This window comes from Eleginops maclovinus, chromosome 5, assembly GCF_036324505.1.
Source record: "Eleginops maclovinus isolate JMC-PN-2008 ecotype Puerto Natales chromosome 5, JC_Emac_rtc_rv5, whole genome shotgun sequence".
In the NCBI taxonomy this organism is placed as follows: domain Eukaryota; kingdom Metazoa; phylum Chordata; class Actinopteri; order Perciformes; family Eleginopidae; genus Eleginops; species Eleginops maclovinus.
Genome location: NC_086353.1, coordinates 933,165 through 955,502, shown reverse-complemented (window position 1 = coordinate 955,502; position 22,338 = coordinate 933,165). Strand labels below are relative to the sequence as shown.

The following is a 22,338-nucleotide window of genomic DNA, read 5'->3' as shown; positions in this document are numbered from 1 at the left end:
TGTGTGTGTTCATGTTGGGTTGCCATTAACAGGCTTGTGAGTTTCTCATGCCTCAGTGTTCTGCATTTCTCTGCAAACAGAAGCAACCTGACCACAGAGAGAACAGAGATGAAGCCAAGATAAAAAATGTGGCATTGTCCATCCTCGCTGGTAATGAATACTGTGCTCTTCATCTTCTTCGGTTCACCGGTTAATTCGTGTGATGTCCTCAGTGTACATCAAGATGATTTTGCTTGGAGTTTGCAAAACAAACCAAGCTCTCATGTAGTTGATGCTTGCTGTGGTTTGTGTCATCATGCATATGAATGATCAAAAGAGGAAGTAAATCTTTCAACAGCCTGATATCCGTCTTCTGCTCATGACGACAGAGGAAAGGCGTCTTTGGACACATCGTTCCTCCTTCACTGTAAGTAGAAACAGTTTATTGATGTGATGATTCTGTAAACCTCCTGTGTTCATTATTTAATCTGACATGTTTTATGCTGCATGCTGTTTGATCAGTTTTCACATTTTAAAGTTTCTCTTTACTTAAAAAGTAAGACATCTCTGCACACAGCTTTTCCAACTGATCCACCTAAACAAGCTAAAGTCATTAGACTATAGTTTTCTAATCAACATCATCATATCAAACAGTGTGTGTGCTACCAGTCCATGTGTGAGGTGTTCATGTTGGCAGGCCTGTAAGTTCCCACGTCTCATAGTTCTGCATTTCTGAACTGAAGCAACCTGACCACAGAGATAAGAAACAAACCAAGAACAATGATATGGCATTTTCCATCCTCTCTTATAACTAATACTGTGCTCTTCATCCTGCTCAGTAAAACTGCCTCATGGTTCACAGGTGAATGCATCCCTGTTCCTGCACTACACCTGCAGACTGTGTGACGTCCTCAGTGCTCATAGAGAGGAACTGTTTTAGCCTCATCATTTTTAATCCTTTTTCAGGCTTTTTTCAGGAGTCAGTAGTATACACGCAGCAAAGGGGGTCTTTAACCATAGTTCATTTAGTTTGAGAAAAGTTGATACTTTGTAAAACAACAACTCTTTATTGTGCAGAGGGTGTTTACTGTGGTTTGTGTCATCATGCATATGAATGATCAAAAGAGGAAGTAAGTCTAGTCTTTCAGCAGCCTGATATCCGTCTTCTGCTCATTGACGACAGAGGAAAGGCGTCTTTGAACACATCGTTCCTCCTTCACTGTAAGTAGAAACAGTTTATTGATGTGATGATTCTGTAAACCTCCTGTGTTCATTATTTAATCTGACATGTTTTATAGTCTCACAGAGATGAGAGGAGCAGCTATGAGTTTAACTGCAGCAGCGAGTGGATTAGTGGTCTTCCTGCTCTCTGTGTCAGGTACTGCACATCTACACTTACATTCATCACATCAACAGAGGGGATTCTGGGGAAATGTGGGATGGGTAAAAGCAGCTCACATGTGGGAATAAGTAGATCTGAGTTTTGAGGAGTGCAAACTTCACAGAAGCAATGCAAATAAAGTGTGTATAGAATTTGGAAACATCTCCAAATGTTGAGTTTTTTAGTGACACTTGTAGTGGATATTGGGAAGGTGTGTCCCTGTGTCGGTCAACACACTTTTCTGTTGTCTTTTGCATAAAGTAACTGTGCACAAATTAATTAACACTGTAAATAACCCTATGAAGGTATAATTCATTTTTAGTTTAATTTGTACTTATTTGCATAATTGTGAACACGGAATTAGTTTAAGAATTTTATACAGGCCTTATGCCATTCATTTTCCTATAGACTTTTATTTTGAAAGGTAAAATCAGAGAACTTTTAATATTGACGAGAACGTTCACTCTCAAAACCGTTCCGGTATGGTACTGCACCTGGGGGGCGCTGGTGGGCCAGTGCAGAATGAATGTGGTCCTATGGAGCCCCACCCATAGATTCCTACATTTCTTTGGATATAATTTTTTTTTAAATCACTGCTATAGTTTTTTAAATATGGAATGGATAATCCTCACAAGCAGCAACAGCTGCATACGATCGCAGCTGATTTGGCTCAGTGGGACTGATTTGAACTCGGCTCTACATGTTTTGAAAAGGTGTGACATTATTTGATACTCATAATTTACAAATCTTAACAAACAATTAAGTGTTAATGAAGACTTTCTGATGTGAATATGTCGTTTTTGAAAAAATACGTTATTTGGTTGCTTCAGTTGGCTATATTAGCACTGTGAGTACTATTACCAGAGGGAACTTTGCTAACGTTAGATATGGTCAGCAGAAAAAGCTTTGACAATAAAAGTGTGTGGTTAACTGGTGAAAGTATGATGCTGACGAGTTAATACAAGCGTGTATGAAAACAGTTTGTCGATTATATAATGTTAACATATTGTTTTAGTCATCCATCCAAAGTTGTAAGTGAGATCAGAAATGGGATCCGTAGACGGGCTTTGGCGTTGTTGATGTTCTGTGGACAGGTACCACAAAGCGTATTCTTCGGTCGTAACCAGTCGTGAGTTCTTCATTGACCAATCGGCTTTCATTAGCCAGATGCTAGCAGAACCTGGGTCGCAACTGCCCAACTTGTAAGAAAACAAAAGGCTATGACCCCCAGATTATTCCACTTTTGACGAAAAATCCCTGTCGACCTCTCGGAAACCACAGTAGTATTTTGGATTTTGTAGACGATATGCTAGGAGAATGATGTAGCTAGCCGCCTAGCTCCATAGGGGTCCATGTATTCTGCACTCGCCCGCGATCGCCCCCTAGGTGAACTGCAGCCAAATTCGGTACAATGGGGGTGAATAGAGAGTGAAGGGGCTTTCCGTAGACGGGCTTTGGTAAAATGTTAATCATAGTCACTTTGTTAGCGTGTAACTTTTTAGTACAGTGTATGATCTGGTCACGAACGGATGTACGTGTGTAAAATAGAAGGAGTTTATAGTTTTAATGGACCCGTATGAGGCCAAACAGTTCTTACGGTGGTGATAGTTTGAAAGTATAAGGAATGTAGTATTGAACAAGAGAAAATAAAACAGTAAATTTGAACCAGCAGTAAAGACTCAAACCAGTTATATACGGGGATCCGTTACAGTAAGAACTTATCCTCCACGGAAAAAGTAAGAACTTTATCCTCCCCTGCAAAAGCTTCACCTCTTCAGTAAACCTGCTGCATCGACGACTTCAACGGACGAAAAGGACAACTTCTACGGACGGAAAGGAACACTTTTATGGATGAAAGGGATACGTGCAGCGGTGAATTGAAGACGGTTTGGCGGTAAAGGCAGCAAGAAGACGAACAAAGGATAACAAAAATGGAGGGAAACGATGCTACTCTGCACGGCAAGGATAAAGAGGAGCAGATTGATATCCTTCAAAAGGTAATTCAGGAATACAAGGAAATCATAGAAAGGGAAGCAGAACAAGGTGCTGTTAGTAACGAACTAAAAGATTCATTGCAAATCAAGCAGAAAATTCTCGACGAACTGTTAAGCAATGAAGATGTTGATACAGATTTAGCCAGACGTTCTGACAGAGCGCGAGTTCCCACTGAAAAGATGCTAGCATACCGTGAAGATGAACAGTGCAAACGAGCAAAGAAACTTGTTAGCTTGTATGAACAGTGGAAAGCCCAAGCTCGTCAAACACGCAATGAACTCAAATCTGAACTAGCTGAAAAATGCCTAACATCCCTTATAGACAACTTGGAAATAAGGAAAATGGATATCATGAATGTGTATGAAGAATTGAGAAAGCACGGCACGCCCGATACTGAGCTAAGGTGTAAAGTTGATGCTTGTGCAGCGGTGACCATTGACATTGTCAAAATCTTGAACGAAAGACTGACTGAAGTAAATGGAGAATATGATGCAGAATATGAAGGGCAGCGTTTGCATGAGCTGCTTAAGCATGACTATGCGCAGTCCATTTATGGCTCCACTGCTTCAATACTGACTGGCAGTCATCGTTCCACGCACTCAAGTGTTGCAGCCAAGCGAGCAGAAGCAGCGGCGGAGTTAGCTGCTAAGGAGGCTGAATATAAGGTGCTAATGGAAGAAAAGAAACAGAAGGAAAAAATTGGTGTTTTAGAAGAAGAACACAGAAGGGAATTAGAAAAGCACAAGGCCGAATTAGAACAATTACGAGCTGAAAAAGACTTGAAAGCTGCCCACGCCAGACTTGAAGCATACAACAGAGAAGTGAAAGAGGAGTCTGATGCCCAGTCTTTTCAGTCATGTCATGATCCTATGCCACACAACTCTATTCCCCCTGCCATAACGCACCCTTACACGGCTGTCACTCCATCTCCTGCCATCGATGTATCCTGCCTAGCCCAAGCCGTTCAGGACAGCATTGCTATTAACAGACTTCCAATGCCAGAGCCCACAGTGTTTAATGGCAATCCAATTGACTTTGTTGAGTGGAAGGCTTCATTCACATCACTTATAGATAGAAAGAACATCCCCACTACCGATAAGCTGCACTACCTCAAGAGATATGTAGGTGGCTCAGCTCACAAATGCATAAAAGGGACTTTCTATCGTAGCGACAGTGAAGCTTACAGTGACGCATGGAACAAGCTCAATCAGAGGTACGGCCAGCCGTTTATCATTCAAAAGGCCTTTAGGGAAAAGTTATCCAACTGGTCAAAAATACAGTCTAAAGATGCTGAAGGACTGAGAGATTTCTCAGATTTCTTAAATGCTTGTCTGCAGGCCATGCCCCATGTAAAAGGCTTAAACATCTTAAACGACTGTGAGGAAAATCAGAAGTTGATGCGGAAACTGCCAGAGTGGATAGCCTCACGATGGAACCGGCAAGTGACAGCACGTCTCACGGAGGGAAAGGATTTCCCTAGCTTCAAGGACTTTGCCAAGTTCATGTCAGTGGAGGCCGAAACTGCCTGCAATCCAGTCACCTCTTTCCTCGCTCTCCATCCAGCAGAATCCTGTCAAGACAAGTGGAGCACAAGGGAAGGCAAAAGAAACAAAGCCAGTGCCTTCAACACACATACAGTGGTGGAAAATAATAAGCATACATCAACAAACGAAAAGGTCAAGCCCCCCTGCATGCTATGTCAGAATGTCAGTCACCAGCTTTGCAAATGTCCAGACTTCATGAAAAGAAAACTGGAATATAGAAGAGCGTACATCAAAGACAACAGACTGTGTTATGGATGTCTAAAACCTGGTCACAGCGCAAAGGAGTGCAGGCACCGCCACACATGTGACTCATGCAAAAGACGACATCCCACATGTCTTCATGATGACAACTACGGAAAAGGTCAAGACAAAGATTCAGCACAACGCAGTACAACGAACCCAACACCTGCTCTGTCCCTCAACGTCACCAGCCAAGGTCAGTCAGAAAACACCTCCATGATAGTGCCGGTGTGGGTGTCTAACGAAAAGAATCCATCCAGAGAAAAACTTGTGTACGCCTTGCTGGATACACAAAGTGACACAACATTCATCGAGCAAGATGTGTGTACAGAGCTGCAGCTGACTACTTGCCCAGTTAAACTGAAACTCACTACCATGATGGGTGAAAATATGGTCTTTAAAAGTGAACGCACATCTGGTCTGCGAGTGAGAGGATTCAATTCCACTGTGCACATCAAACTGCCTCCCGCATACACCAAAGACTGCATACCTGTGAACAAACAACACATACCAACACACGAAACGGCAAAAAGATGGCTACATCTCACGGCAATACCGCCCCTCCTTAGTTGCGAGGTGGGGCTACTGATAGGCTACAATTGTCCAAGGAGTCTTGTACCGAGACGGGTCATAACAGGAAAGGATGATGAACCCTTCGCCATTCTTACCGACTTAGGGTGGAGTATTGTTGGCTTTTCTGCACCTCACTCTGATTCGCACATGTCAAACAGTCACTGTCACCGAGTAACTGTGAAGGAGCTGCCTGCAGTGACTCCAATGGATGCAATCAGAATTCTGGAGACTGATTTCAGAGACATTCAAAGTGATGACAAAACAGTCTCGCAAGAGGATTTGATGTTTCTTGACAAATTAAAGGAAAACATAAAGACAAACGAACATGGACATTATGAAATGCCCCTCCCCTTCAGAGAGAGACGTGCTTACCTGATAACAAGCAGCTTGCTGCCGTGAGGCTCAGTCACCTGAAAAGGAAGTTCATTGCAAATGAAAGTTACAAGAACGACTACATTAACTACATGAAAGACATCATTGAAAGGGGTGACGCAGAAGAGGTAAGCGCAGAAGGCACGTCTGGAGAAAAATGGTACATACCTCACCATGGTGTTTATCACCCCAAAAAGCCTGAAAAGCTGAGAGTAGTTTACGACTGCTCGGCAAAGTACAAGGGAAGTAGCCTCAATGAACACCTTCTCCCAGGCCCAGACATGATTAACAGTCTCACAGGTGTTCTCATTCGTTTCCGCCAGCATCACATTGCTATGATGTGTGACATTGAAAAGATGTTCCACCAGTTCCATGTCTCAGAGAAGGACCGTGACTACCTACGCTTCTTATGGTGGAAGAACGGCGATGTAAGCACACCTCCCGAAGAATTCAGGATGAAGGTCCATCTGTTTGGAGCCGTGTCTTCACCAGGATGTGCGAATTATGGACTAAAGCAGCTCGCCAAAGAACACAGTCACACACACCCATTAGGATCACAGTTCATTGCCAGAGACTTTTATGTTGACGATGGCATCACTAGTGTTGAGTCTGTTGAAAGGGCCATTCAGATAGCAAAGGAGGCACGTGAGCTGTGTGCAAAGAGAGGCTTACGCCTTCACAAATTCGTGTCCAATAGCTATGCTGTTCTCCAGAGCATCCCCTCAACAGAGCACGCTATAGACATTAAAGCAAAGGATCTCAGATTCAATGACGCAGCCTTAGAGAGAGCATTAGGAATATACTGGAGCATCGAGAGTGACTGCTTCACCTTCAAAGTCGCACCAAAGAACCAGCCCGCAACACGGCGCGGCATCCTGTCATCTGTTGCCTCCATATATGACCCGCTAGGCTTCGTAGCTCCGTACCTTCTTAACGGAAAGAAAATTCTCCAGGACATGTGCCATCAAGGAACAGGATGGGATGACCTAATTCCAGAGCAGTTGAAGCCACGGTGGGAGAAATGGCAAGATGACCTTGTTAAGATGGAAAAGATACGCGTAGCTCGCTGCTACCAGCCAGCTGGCTTTGGAAAAGTGATCAAAACAGAGCTACATCACTTCTCAGATGCAAGCACCACAGGCTACGGCCAATGCACATACCTAAGACTGAAGAACGAAAGAGAAGACATTCACTGTGTTCTTCTCATGGGAAAGGCACGCGTCTCGCCACAGAAGGTCACAACTATACCCAGGTTAGAGCTTACCGCAGCAGTTGTCTCAGTCACAGTGAGCAATATGCTCAAAGAAGAATTAGGCTACTGTAATGTAGAAGAGTTCTTTTGGACAGATTCAAAAGTTGTCTTAGGCTACATAAATAATGATGCTCGCCGCTTTCACACCTTTGTAGCAAATAGGGTGCAGGAAATTCGTCATGCCTCAGACCCCAAGCAATGGTTCTATGTACCAACTGACGAAAACCCAGCAGACTATGCATCTCAAGGGAAAACAGTAGATGAGCTACTTTCTTCTGATTGGTTCACTGGCCCTAGCTTTCTGTGGAAAAGGGAGATCGAAATGCCAACAGAGGTGCCTTCAGAGCTGCCTGTCGGTGACCCAGAGGTTAGAAAGGTTCAGACATTTCAGACAAAGACCTCAGAACAAGTTGACCTTGTAGACAGACTGAATAAGTTCTCATGCTGGTCTCGGGCAGTCAAAGCAGTGGCGCGGCTCATACGGCGTGCAAGAAAGGTAAAATCATGTGACCTCTCATCAGTTAGTGAAAGACAGAGTGCAGAGCAGCTCATCATCAAAGACATGCAAAGTCAAACATACGGAGAAGAGATAAAGCTACTAAGCAAAGGACATCAGCTACCAAAACAAAACAAGCTGTATCACCTCGATGTTTTCCTAGATGCAGAGGGTGTGCTCAAGGTGGGAGGTAGGCTCAGCCGCTCATCTTTCCCTAACACATTCAAGCACCCAACAGTCATTCCTCAGGGACATCACGTGACGAGTCTGATCATCGCCCACCATCATGAAAGAGTGAAACATCAGGGCAAAGGCTTCACCATCAATGAAATCAGGTCCAATGGCTATTGGATCTGTGGACTGAGCAGAGCAGTGGCAACCTACATCCGTCACTGTGTGACATGTCGAAGGCTGAGAAGGCCTGTTGAAAACCAAAAGATGAGTGACCTGCCTGTCGAACGAACAGAACCCACCCCACCATTCACATACTGTGGGATGGACTGTTTTGGTCCTTTTTGGACTAAGCAAGGGCGAAAAGAAGAAAAAAGGTGGCGCCAGGTGCAGTACCTGACCGAACAGTTTTGGAGTAGATGGAAAAAGGAGTACCTCCACAGCATCACAGCAAGACAGTGCTGGCATGGCACTAAAAGGAACCTACAGGTCGGTGATGTAGTGATGGACGCTGAGGACACTTTACCACGAAGCAAATGGAGACTTGGGACAGTGACTGAAGTCATTTAAGGCAAAGATGGACTTGTGAGACGGGCCAAAATCTTGTTTGGAGAGAAGGAGCTGAACCACAAAGGAGAGCGCACCATCAGGACCTCTTTGGAGCGTCCTATCCAGAAATTAGTTCTATTGCTAGAAGCTGTTTAGGCACTATGCAGTTATGAAATGCAATATAGTTTTCTGTGTGGTGTAGCCATATATATTTGAAGGGTTATCCCTATAAGTTGAAATTGTGTGTTTTAAATGTTTCCATTTTGGAAAAACACTAGAATTTGGTGGGAGTGTAAATAACCCCATGAAGGTATAATTCATTTTTAGTTTAATTTGTACTTATTTGCATAATTGTGAACACGGAATTAGTTTAAGAATTTTATACAGGCCTTATGCCATTCATTTTCCTATAGACTTTTATTTTGAAAGGTAAAATGTTAATCATACGTCACTTTGTTAGCGTGTAACTTTTTAGTACAGTGTATGATCTGGTCACGAACGGATGTACGTGTGTAAAATAGAAGGATTTTATAGTTTTAATGGACCCGTATGAGGCCAAACAGTTCTTACGGTGGTGATAGTTTGAAAGTATAAGGAATGTAGTATTGAACAAGAGAAAATAAAACAGTAAATTTGAACCAGCAGTAAAGACTCAAACCAGTTATATACGGGGATCCGTTACAAACACTTTACATACTGTCTCTCAAGCTCTCTTAAGTCGCAATACCTCTGCACCAAATGCTGTTCGTTCCTGTTTCTAATCTCTGACATCAGTGCTTCATTTCCTCTGAGTTGATAGCAAACCTCTGCCTATGACTTATCTGTATATCAGAGAGAGGCCGCTCACATCTCAGTGACCTGCATTTATATTTATTTTCAACACTTGAGTGACATCACTATGTAACACTCGCGCTTCTGTTGACTAGCACTCCAACACATTGTACGTGTCTAAGGGTCGGTACATCTCTAAGCGGTTGACCAATTACTATGTCTCCATCTTTACTTCATTAATTAACTTTGGATCTACTTTCTGATGTGCTCTGTGTTTCAGTGGTTCAGGGTCAGGATGTCTGGGGAGTGACTTACTCTTCTACTGAGATCTGTGCAGTGAAAGGATCAACAGTGGAGATAAGATGCAGATACACATACCCATCTAGATGGAGAGGTGGTGTTAACACAGTAGAGAAAACATTCTGGTTTACTAAACAGAAAGGTGGTAAACCTGTAGATCCGAGAACAGACTCAGAGTATGCAGGTCGTGTAGAGGATCTCTGTGGAAACAACATCTGCACTCTGAGAATCAGAAACCTGAGAGAGAGCGACTCAGCTCAGTACTGGTTCAGGTTCACAACAAACAAAGCTGCATACTCGGGTCTTCCAGTCACTCTGTCTGTCACAGGTATCTGAAAATGTCCTCATTAAACATTTAACAATGCATTCAAATTCTATACATAAACATGACTGATGGTTTTTTTCTTCCATTCTACCTTTATTCAGATCTCCAGCTGAAGGTGAGCAGATCACAACAGTCTACTCGTCTCCAGTGTCTCAGCAGTTGTCCACCTGGTCACACTTCCTACATCTGGTTCAAGAACGGAGGGAAAATAAAGGAAGACACATCTCCACATGCAGACTTCAGTTATGGTCCTGCAGAAAGTTACTCCTGTGCTTTAAAGGGATATGAGGACTCCCCCTCTCCTTCAGTGTGTGAGTTTACAGTCTTCCACTGATAACATTAACATATAACATGCAGTCTATAATTATTGCACTCATTTATCTATTTACCCACCAGAGGTCCCCAGCAGACATGGCAGTGTCCAGAGACACTGAACCAGGGCTCTAGGTTTTCTGTGTGATTTTAAAATAGGTTAAAGATACTCTTGCTACGAGGGATGATACTAGAAAGGAGAATAAAAGAGAATTATGAAGGAAACGTCTTCCATGACGTAGAGATTAACACTTTCCCTCAACGTTTTTAGATTTCTGATAAAAGGATGAAATCAAGCTATCCACCCACTCTGTGTTTTACTAAACTATTGTTCATTTAAAGTATCTTCCACTGTGGAGTTAAATGTGAAATGTCTTCATGTTATCTCCTCCAGATGCTCCAAAGATCCCCTCTGTGTCAGTGAGTCCCTCTGCTGAGATAGAGGAGGGCAGTTCAGTGACTCTGACCTGTAGCAGTGATGCTAACCCAGCAGCTAACTACATCTGGTGGAAGGATAAAAATGTACAACTTTCTTTTGTCAATAAAGGACCACGCCTTCTGTTCAGCTCTATCCTGTCATCAGAATCTGGAGAATATTACTGTAGAGCTTTGAATCTGCTGGGGAGTACAAGATCTGAATCCATCTTTATTGATGTGAAATGTGAGTAAAACCCAGATGATTTAGAAAGCGTCTTGCTACCAATGACACCTTTGTTCACAGTCTGCTGCTGTCGGTCAATGAGATGGAGAGCAGCTACAGTAGATGAAGAAAAGCAGCTTTATTTAAACAAGGCTCCCAAATCTGCCCGTATGTTCAGGTTATTCAAACCAGCAGTTATACAGAAAACTAAATACATAAATACCATAGGGCTGTGCATCTTCACTGGTCTCACGATTTGATTACGATTATCCTGTCAACGATTGGATTCGATATCTCGATGGATCTGCAATTTTCTATATTACTGCACATGGCTTCTTTTTCTTCAATGAATACAAGCAGTCAGATAAATATGAACTATTTAAAAAGTGCTTTAGAAATCAATAACATAAATGTCTTTACATTAAAATATAAACCAAAATAAATAAATTGTACAGGTCTAGCCTCCCTAAGTGGGAAATTGTTCTATCTTTAAAAAAAACAAACTAATACTTCTGCAGTTTAGCTGCAACTGTCTTCAACTCAAAAGGACTCGAATGTCCTTAATGTGGCATCACAAACATGACTTGAGTCTGAACACAGCAGACAACAGCAGTATTTACAACAGCATACTGAAACAAAAACACTGCAAGTGGGTGCACACTTACATTCTCTGTCTCACTGTTACATAAAGCCCATGCATTTATGAGATTAAGTTAGACTCATCATAACTCAATCAGATCAACATTTGTCTAAGTGAATAAAAAGGGTTGTTCTTGTTGTTGTTTTAGATCGAGCTCTTTTTAAGTATTTATAGTTTGAATTCAGCAACAGTTTAATAGTCTGAAAGCCAAGACCTTAAAAACCACCTGTCACGGACCCTGCCGTGTTACTATGATTACTATCAACACGACACGCATTATTTCACAATTTTAGGCAAGTATTTATCGTCTGAAGATCACGAGAAGACGTTCATACTCTGCAATCCAAGAGTTGGTTAAATCCTCCAAAAACCTGCCATGACGGTAACGTGTCAAGGGTTGGGACCCAAGTGCCGTAAGGAGGAGGGATTCAGCGTTTAACAAAAAGTGAGCTTTATTCTTATAAAAAGCTGTTAACAAAACACAAAACTAGGGAAGCAGGCAAAGTACAAACTAAAGGTAAAAGTTTGAAAACAAAACGATAACAAACCACAGAGGCAAAGTTAGACAAGGGAGGGCAGACAAAAGGGATCCAGATATGACATGAAGTCCAACTCATGGGAGGGGTGAAGGGGGAAAAGTGACTACGAACGAACAAGGAGTATAAGAAAAACAAGACTAAATACACAGAAGGGTAATCACAGGACAAGACACAGCTGGGGAGGGGAGGGGAAACACAAGGGCAACAGGTGATCACAATCAGACAATCAGACACAGGAGGGCAAACACAGGCAGTGACTTAAGACAAGAGACAAGGAGGAAGAAACATTTCAAAATAAAACCAACAAAATCCCTATAACCATGACGGTAACGTGGTAAATCCATGTGTGTCTCTGAGCCGCAGCGACACGGCCTGGTTCAGAGCGGGTCATTCTGCCTGTTGATTCTGGGACTGTGTTGCTTGTGTTGGTGGATAAAGCAGACTGCTCCGTGTTTGGTGTCGCTGTGCCGCTGTCACTTCTGTTCCTTGATCTCTGCGTCAGCGTCACCGAGGGGCAGACTGTAAGCGTGCGTGCTTCCTGTTTAGTTCATAAAATCCATAATGTGACCACTGCCCAGAGGTCCGCTTGGGAATGGACCTCGATGTGTATGTGCTCTGTTATAATGTATTGATATAATTGTTTAATAAAGTAACAAAAAATAATAACAGTTATTGTCCGGCGTGGCAGGAAAATCAAGAAGCAATGTTAGAACGCTATAATCGATTATGTCCTGTCACTGCATCGATGCAGAATCGTTCACGTCCGCACAGCGATGCATCGTAGAAACGATTCACCCGCAACACCCCTAAAATACAACATAACTGTTGTCTTTAGCTCTATACCTGTGAAAAACACTTCCAAATTCCAGATGCTCCCAGACAGATAACTATTTCTCATTTGAATGCACAATTCAGCATGATGTTATTTTACTCTTTTGTTGATTTATTGTATCTCCTCCAGATGCTCCAAAGCTCCCCTCTGTGTCAGTGAGTCCCTCTGCTGGGATAGAGGAGGGCAGTTCAGTGACTCTGACCTGTAGCAGTGATGCTAACCCAGCAGCTAACTACATCTGGTACAAGGAGAATGAAGACTCTCCAAAAGCTTCAGGACAGATCTTCACCATCACTGACTTCAGAGCTGAACACAGTGGGAGTTATTCCTGTGAAGCCCAGAACAAGTTGGGACGTAGTAACTCCACCTTATATCTGACTGTTGTTGGAGGTAAGTTGTATGCATTTGGCAACAACCACAAACTTAGCAGCTTTGTTATTTCAGTCACATCATCTGCATAGTAGTCAGATTTTAAAATGTGCTTCTTTAATCAGGGATAGGGTTCATCATGTTGTTATAAAGGCTTGAACATTTATTGGAACATCAGAGGCATTTCTACTGTTGGCAGATGATGTTGTGCTTTAGACCTGGACCATCAGTGTGTAAATCTGAGGACATTTTATTAATGCCTGTCTGATTGTTTATGGACCATTACTAAAGATCATGCTCTTATTCCTTATTTCTCTATCCTAAGTGGAGCTGGTCTGTTTAAAGAAATATAATATAGTGTCCAACTTATGTAGCCTACCAACAACCTTTCATCTTAAAAACAAACATTAATGCAACATGAGTTTAAATCCATCTCTGATTCATGGCACCCTGATTTAGTCATCATGCAATAACACTATGGCATTTAAATTGCAATGAGCTGCATGTTTTTGACATGTAATGAGAATCAAGGGTCTCTGTTTCACTTCTTTCTCTGTATCTTCAGCTACGTTTTAACCACAATTACATTTTTCATTCATTTCATGTTTAATTTATTGAAAAAATGGCGAAACTGAACATTGAACAAACGTTATCATGAAGGTGAGGTTGTAACAGTATCATTACTTTAGAAATAATAACAGATATTTATTCATTTCTTTTGATGAACAGTGGAAAACATATCAGCGCATGTTCCCTGCAGTACTCCCCAGTACCCCTAGGGGTCCTTGTCCCCCCATCAGAGAAACTCTGCTGTATGAACTGTTCTCTGTTGGTCTGTTTCTCAGCATCATGGAAGCTACCAGCGGCTGTAACAATCCCTGTGGTTCTCCTGGCTGTCATCTCTCTCTCTGTCTTCCTGTGGATCAGGTGAGCAGATCTGTTCATCTTAATCTTAGTCTGTTTGTCAGAACTAAAACATGTCTAATGTATTTCTAAGCAGAAGAAAGAGCGCTTCCAGGGATTCATCTGAACCTGCAGAGAGAGCGGACAACAGGGAGGAGGTGAGAGTCTCATTGTCTTTAAGGGATTCTTAATCGCTGCTCTTTTACATCCTTTCTCAAAAGTTAAGTTTGATCTCAATCTCTTTGATTCTCCTCTGAGAGGTGAGTACATTCCTAGAACATCCAGAAGTTCTCCTACCTTTTGTCCTTTAATCTTTTCTGTCATACAGCATCATGTTGATGAAGCAGGGATATTTAATCATTACCACAGCTGCTGTTGCTTTGGCCTGTTCTGTGCTGGCTGCAATCCTCTGTAAATGAAGTACTTATGAGTGTAAAAATGTGAAGCTGAAAGTGTTTTTATCCCTGCAGCCTCTACCTGATCAGCCGGAGGAGCAGGGTGACCTTCAGTATGCCACCATCCACTTCTCCAACAGCCGAGCAGAACCTCTGTACTCCAACATGAGAGCAGCTCAGCCCCTCAGACACACGGAGCAACAGGAAGTCCCGGAGTACGCTGCCGTCAAGTTCAAGAGTGCTGCCCCGAGGTGAGCAGCTCCTCACACAGGAACATAAACTCACTACAAGATTAAAATGACTTCACTTTGAAATGAACTCATTGCTTTTGCCTGAGTATTATTATTAAGAATGACATCATTTATCTCTCAGGCCCAGAGGGCAGGACTCTGCAGAGGACCCAGCTGCGTTGTACAGCACGGTCAACAAATCCCACTGAACACAGCAGGCGATGCATGTTCTATATTTCTATGATTCTTTTACATTCACATCTGTAATTTCCTGGTTCATTTAGATTTGTTTTAAACACATATAGGATGTGCTTCACCAAGATTGTGCCTTAGAAACAATTTTATATCTCAGAGAAACTTACATTTATACATTCAACATCAACGTTAAGCTTATTTCTTTTACTCTGATTGGTTCAGCTGCATTAGATATGAAACACAAAGTCTTTTTATTCACATTATTTTAAAAAAGGCTCACTGCAGTACTGCAAAGTGCCACTAGTGGAAAGTATTTGAAGACTTAATGCATTGGTTTGTAAATATAACTTTAACATGATATTTGGGCGGGTCCACTGAGATGTGAGGATGGGGGGAGGTCTGTGTTCTTACCTTACAGAAATCTATCCTGCAGAGGGGGGAGGGTCATTCATATTATACATATTGTTAAAATATATATATTATTATTACAATTATTATTAATATCATTATTCATTTCAGTATATAATTAACTCTATGGATATTACAATTTATTTCTATTAATATTATTATTATTTTATTGTTGTAACAACTATTTATTTATATTTTAAATAATTATATTATATTTCTCATTTTCATTGTTGATATTTACTATTTTTCTTTAAATATATTTGTATTATTATTATTGTTCTTGTTTTCCACTGCCAGCTCTTTTTGTTGGAAAGCTGCAAATATTACGGAGATATCTCAACACCTACTCGGTTGATTGCCGTATAATTTAGTTCATGTACATATATTATCTCACAGGTTATTTTGAAGGATATTATATTCATTACATTTTTTATATTTTATGTTCTAATCAATATCCTTTAATGAAGTACAAATATACATATTGCTTGTAGATGGCCACTAGCAGTGTCTATTATGCTTATCCTGTTATTATATTTTATCCTTTATTCTGAGTTACTTTTTATCTCATGTGACTTTTATTTTGACATCATGCTATCTGCACGGTGAACCAATCCTTCCAGAACGTGCACGCTCGCTGAAGGTATAACACAAGAAGGCACGTTACAAGACAATGCATGTCTAGAGTCAGAGATCTCAAAATAGTATTATAACTTTAAATTAACGTGTTCTCTAAAGCGTTCCTTGAAGTGTTATATTACGTTGCAGCATTCCTGGTCAAACCCGTTTGAATGAGTGCTCTATTTGCTTGGCAGTAGCAGTTTAAAAAATAACGTATGAAGTTGCTAGCTAGCTCTCCAACGTTAAGTTAATGGCGGCAGTCTTCCCTGGATCACCACTCTTTAGCACCCCTCGATATGCGGAGCGAGGTATGTGTTTCATTGTAATGTACTGTCTATTTCATATGTATTCATTTCTTACGTTTGTGTAAATGATGTAATGTAAATAGTAATGTGATTCATTTCATGATAATGTCGTTATCTATTTGATGCTAGCTTGCTTAAGTGCATTTGTCAAGGCATTATTTGTATCTAGCTAAATTGCCTTTGTCATTTTCCTTTTAAGTTTTCACGGTGTTTTGTGCAATGCACACTCGTCTGAATAAAGTACACCCGTAAGGAAACACTCCAAGCCTGTTTATTCAAGTTGAGGGGCCGCTACAGTGAAAACTCGACTGCTCGACGTGGAGTGAAACTCAACTCGACGTGAGAAGGACCTGCCATCCGCCATTCTAAGACTGCTATCTACTGTTCCAACGCCCTCACTTCAAACGGAATCCAGGCAAGACCGGTCCATTTCGTTTATGTTGATTGCTGCATAAAATCACAGGGACTTTTCGATTGTGAACAGTGATATTTATGTAGGTCTAATGGACTGAAATCACCTTTATAAACAATATACTGTAGCCTACATGGTTGATGCTCTGATTTAATCATAGGCATATATGAAAGGTGAATTTAAAGATACAGAAGGGTAAATTAATTTAACAAAAAAAAATTGAACAAACTGAACCTGTTAAATGTAAATTCATTCATGGGTAAATCTGTATGTTAGCAGTCATTGCTAAGCTGTTTGTGTGTTAGCCTACATTTTGTTGATGCTACTCGTCCAGTGCATGTTTGATATTAAGTATTCGCAGAGAAGTATTGAGCTATATTTCAGTCATTAAACTATAGTTCACTACTTCAATATAACCAAACAGCTACACAACTTTAACAAAATGTCACTTGATAGGGAAGAAGTAACTAACACACATGACCCACCCATGACCGATAACCCACAGCCAGTCAGATCTAGTTCACGTGAAAGAGCATTTACAGAAAAGGGATTAGAGATGCACAAACAGGAAGCCATTAAACATAAGAGAGAATTCATGAGAGCTTATTGCTCCTGGAAAGAGGTGGCAGGAAAGGTTAGGACAACGCTAAAATCATTCTGTTCTCAAGATGAACTAAATAAAATCAGAGAAGAAATCCAAAGGCGACACAATGCAGTAAGTGAATGTTATGAGCCCATTCAACGCAACCACAATGCCACTCCAGACATTGTACCAAAAATAGATGCTTGTATAGCACTCACTGCAGAGATCAGCGAAATAATAGAGAAGCGGCTAGAAACTGTTGAAGAGGTCTTCAATCCAGAACTTGAGAAAGTACGAATGAGGATGGCACTTAAGAAGGATGAGTATGGATCTATCTTCGGACACACAGAGACAGATACTGTACACTCTCTAGCAGAAAATTCAATCCACTCACAGGCCTCAAGCCAACATGTAGATGCAGAAGCAGAACTTGCAGCTCAACAGGAAAAGGTTAAAGCAGTGTATGTAATACAAGCTCAAGAAGAAGTTCTTAGCAAGTTAGAAGAAGAGAAGCAGCTAGTTCTTAAAAGGTTGGAAGAAGAAAAACAAGTAGCTCTTAAAAAGATAGAGGCAAACATGCGTCAGGAAAAGAAAAGACTACAGCAAATTCAAGCACAGTCAGAAGTAAGAATAGCAGAGGCGAGAGTAAACGCATACGAGAGCCTTGAACATGACTCCAGAAACTGGCTAAAAGAGACTGTTGATCTCACAGTTGAATACAAAGGCCAGCTTAATCCAAAGGCCAACGCATACCAGCCTCCACAAGCACACGCCAATGCGCTAGCGCCTCCTGAGAAAGACCTTACCCAAGCACTCATTAACTCACTCAGTATGAATCGCCTGCCTGCTCCTGAGCCACCAAAGTTCTCCGGTGAAGCCCTAAAGTATGTAGACTGGAAGATGTCCTTCATGGCCCTCATAGACCGCAAGCCTCTCCCAGCTCATGAAAAAATGTTCTATTTAAAAAACTATCTGAGTGGAGAAGCACTTAAAGCTGTAGAGGGATTCTTCTATAGAAACTCAGAAGAAGCATATCAGGGTGCCTTAAAAGTCCTGGAAGAAAGGTACGGAAACCACTTCATTGTGCAAAAGGCCTTTAGAGACAAGCTCATGAAATGGCCCAAGGTTGGTAACAGTGATCCTGCTGCACTTCGAGAGTTTTCTGATTTCCTGCAGGCATGCGTTGAAGCGATGCCTCATGTGAAAGGATTGGCCATCTTGGACGATTGTGAAGAGAACCACAAGCTGCTGAAGAAATTACCAGACTGGATCACACGAAGATGGAGCAGAGTCGTCACAGAAAGGTTGGACGAATCTGGGGACTACCCGAGCTTTTCCTGTTTCACAAGGTTCATCCAAAAGGAGGCCCGGATAGCCTGTAACCCTGTCGCCTCTCCACTTCTGATCAAGGACACAGATGACAGGCAGCCCAAGAGAGCTAGAGCACTTCACACAAACACTAAAGGGAACAATCCCTGGGAGAAGGTCGAGAAAGTGTTCAGCACCAAGTCAAGGCCACCTTGTCCTATCTGTAAAGAAGAGACGCACGGCGTCGTAAAGTGTCCTACCTTTGCAGCTAAATCTCTGGAAGATAAGAAGGCCTTCATACGGGAAAACAATTTGTGCTACGGATGTTTGAGAAAAGGACATAACAGTAAAGATTGCAAAACACGACACACTTGTGGCACATGCAGCAGACGTCACCCCACCTGCCTACATGAAGAGAGAGAGAAACGATATGTGGAAGCAAAAGAGAAACAGTCCACTTCTACAGACAAAGGCCAGGAGGAGATCAAGGTGACGTCCCATGCAGTGACGCAGCGTGTCTTTGCTACATCAAGCATCGTCCCTGTTTTCATGTCATCTGCAAATGAACCACAGAAAGAAGTTATAACGTACGCTCTTCTGGATACGCAGAGTGATTCGACATTCGTCTTGGAAGACCTACTCGAAGAGCTGAATGTGGAGACTAAACCAGTACAGCTCAAACTGAGCACCATGACAGCTGTTGACACACCCATAGCAAGTAGAAGTGTCTACGGTCTACAAGTTCGAGGACTACAGTCTGAAAAACAGATTCAGCTACGCCAAGCTTACACTCGTGGCTTCATCCCGGTCGATAAGTGCTACATTCCGACTTCCAAAACAGCGCTGCTTTGGCCTCATCTAAAGCATCTAGCAAACAAACTTCCGCTGCTGAAGGACTGTGAGGTGGGACTGTTAATTGGAAGTGATTGCCCGTTCGCGTTAGCCCCCCTGGAAGTCATCACAGGAGGCGAAAATGATCCATTCGCCCAGAGAACGGAACTCGGCTGGAGCATCGTAGGCTCATCCAATCCACATCTGGATCGGCAGGGAAACCAGAGGTTCGTCCATCGAGTGACGGTGAAGGAAATACCAGCGCCATCAACCACTGACGTGCTGAAGGCCTTGGAATCAGACTTCAATGAAAGGAAGTATGCAGACAAAGACAAGTATGTGTCACAAGATGACATTCACTTCATTCAGTTCCTGAGTGACAACATAACTCAAAGGAAAGATGGACACTATGAAATGCCCCTCCCTTTCAAGAGCACAGAGCCTCCTCTGCTACCAGATAATAAGAAGCTGGCTGCAGTTCGACTGCAGCACCTAAAGAAAAGACTGAAAATTAACCAGCGGTATAAAGAACAGTACAAGGCCTTCATGGCAGATATGATAAAGAAAGGCGACGCAGAGCCAGCCTCTCCTGCAACAGGACAGCAGACTACGTGGTACATACCACACCATGGGGTGTTCCACCCCAAGAAGCCAGAGAAGCTAAGGGTCGTCTTCGACTGTTCAGCAAATTTCCGTGGTGTCTCACTAAATGATACACTGTTAACAGGTCCTGACCTGATCAACTCTCTCCTTGGAGTGCTCTGTCGTTTCAGGAAAGAGGCTGTAGCCATCATATGCGACATCGAGAAAATGTTCCACCAGTTTTACGTTTCTCCTGAACTACGGAACTACTTACGGTTTCTCTGGTGGGAGGATGGAGACCTCGAAGCAGAGCCTCAAGAGTATCAAATGGCTGTCCACCTATTTGGCGCCGCTTCGTCACCTGGATGTGCCAACTTCGGTTTGAAGTACTTGGCACGCCAACACAAGGAAGAGTACCCATCAGCATCAGCCTTTGTTGAAAAGAACTTCTACGTCGATGATGGGCTCATCAGCGTCCCCTCCGTAGAGGAAGCAAAGAAGTTGATCGCTGAAGCACGAGAGTTGTGCAAGAGAGGAGGCCTACGTCTACACAAGTTCAACTCAAATGAAAGGTCAGTCCTGGACTCTGTGGACCCAACTGAGAGAGCAGTCACATCTGAACCACTCAATCTGGACCTAACTGCAGCTCCAGCAGAACGTGCTCTCGGTATCCAGTGGTCCCTTGAACATGACACTTTCAGCTTCAATGTGAACCCACAGACCAGGCCCTCCACACGTCGCGGCATCCTATCCGTCATTGCTTCTTTGTACGATCCAGTTGGATTCGTGGCTCCGTTTATCCTAACCGGAAAGTGCATCCTCCAGGAGCTGTGCCGTCGAGGCATTGAATGGGATGACCCACTTCCCGAAGACTTAAGTCCACGGTGGGAGAGATGGAAGAGCGACCTACAAAGGCTGAAGGAAGTCTCAATACCGAGATGCTACCAACCACAAGATCGGCCTACCAAACCTTTGATTATAGAAAGGCCCATTCAGAAACTAGTTCTCCTCCTCGAGAGTGAGTGATCAGTCCAGTTGTCTACACCTTATCCCTCTTATGACAGGCTACCCTCTCTTAGTTACTAATTAGTACTCACCTGCACATATCTAGAACACTGATACAGATATAGGACTCAAGTATGAGCCGTTCAGCCAGGTTGATCCTTGTCTTCACTTTTCATAACATGAGTGGTGGGAGTGTAGATGGCCACTAGCAGTGTCTATTATGCTTATCCTGTTATTATATTTTATCCTTTATTCTGAGTTACTTTTTATCTCATGTGACTTTTATTTTGACATCATGCTATCTGCACGGTGAACCAATCCTTCCAGAACGTGCACGCTCGCTGAAGGTATAACACAAGAAGGCACGTTACAAGACAATGCATGTCTAGAGTCAGAGATCTCAAAATAGTATTATAACTTTAAATTAACGTGTTCTCTAAAGCGTTCCTTGAAGTGTTATATTACGTTGCAGCATTCCTGGTCAAACCCGTTTGAATGAGTGCTCTATTTGCTTGGCAGTAGCAGTTTAAAAAATAACGTATGAAGTTGCTAGCTAGCTCTCCAACGTTAAGTTAATGGCGGCAGTCTTCCCTGGATCACCACTCTTTAGCACCCCTCGATATGCGGAGCGAGGTATGTGTTTCATTGTAATGTACTGTCTATTTCATATGTATTCATTTCTTACGTTTGTGTAAATGATGTAATGTAAATAGTAATGTGATTCATTTCATGATAATGTCGTTATCTATTTGATGCTAGCTTGCTTAAGTGCATTTGTCAAGGCATTATTTGTATCTAGCTAAATTGCCTTTGTCATTTTCCTTTTAAGTTTTCACGGTGTTTTGTGCAATGCACACTCGTCTGAATAAAGTACACCCGTAAGGAAACACTCCAAGCCTGTTTATTCAAGTTGAGGGGCCGCTACATTGCTTTTGAAAAGTTAATTGGTTTTGCAAAGGAACCTCCGTTAGTGTATCCAGCTGCAGTTCCATCCTGCTGCCACTAGGGCTCAGTAAAGTATTTCACTGATAGAAAACTCTTTTCCAAGAGCCTGTGAACTTTCCGTTTGTGTGGGTACGGTCATTTTCCCCACGTTCTTTGTCTTTCTTTTTACCAGCTCCATTATTCACATTTGATAGAGTTACATTTTGTAGATTTTTAGGTATATAACCATAACAGCTCATTACAATAGTGTATCCTTCTTCCTTTGTTATAACTGTTAGTATTACTCTGTTCTTTTGTCTGTATATCATGTGTTTAGATTATCCTTGTGCTGGTCTGAA

The 22,338-nt window shown here is 42.2% G+C and overlaps 1 protein-coding gene across 8 annotated transcripts; it reads left to right on the top strand.

The window, feature by feature from the left end:
* The first annotated feature begins 170 nt into the window (after window positions 1–170).
* LOC134864567 (B-cell receptor CD22-like) lies at window positions 171–16,564 on the top strand. Of its 8 annotated transcripts, XM_063883645.1 has the most exons (10): window positions 171–1,200; window positions 1,278–1,357; window positions 9,604–9,951; window positions 10,050–10,259; window positions 10,655–10,921; window positions 13,041–13,301; window positions 14,126–14,207; window positions 14,278–14,341; window positions 14,654–14,829; window positions 14,951–16,556. In XM_063883645.1, exons 2-10 carry the CDS (start codon window positions 1,288–1,290, stop codon window positions 15,015–15,017), a joined length of 1,545 nt encoding a protein of 514 aa, XP_063739715.1. In that variant the 5' UTR covers window positions 171–1,200; window positions 1,278–1,287; the 3' UTR covers window positions 15,018–16,556. The 8 variants fall into 8 exon arrangements, 6 of the variants coding, with proteins under 6 accessions (XP_063739715.1, XP_063739716.1, XP_063739717.1 ...); XM_063883646.1 differs by having other exon boundaries at window positions 171–1,357; window positions 14,681–14,829; window positions 14,951–16,559; XM_063883647.1 differs by having other exon boundaries at window positions 171–1,357; window positions 14,281–14,341; window positions 14,681–14,829; window positions 14,951–16,557.
* Window positions 16,565–22,338: the final 5,774 nt, after the last annotated feature.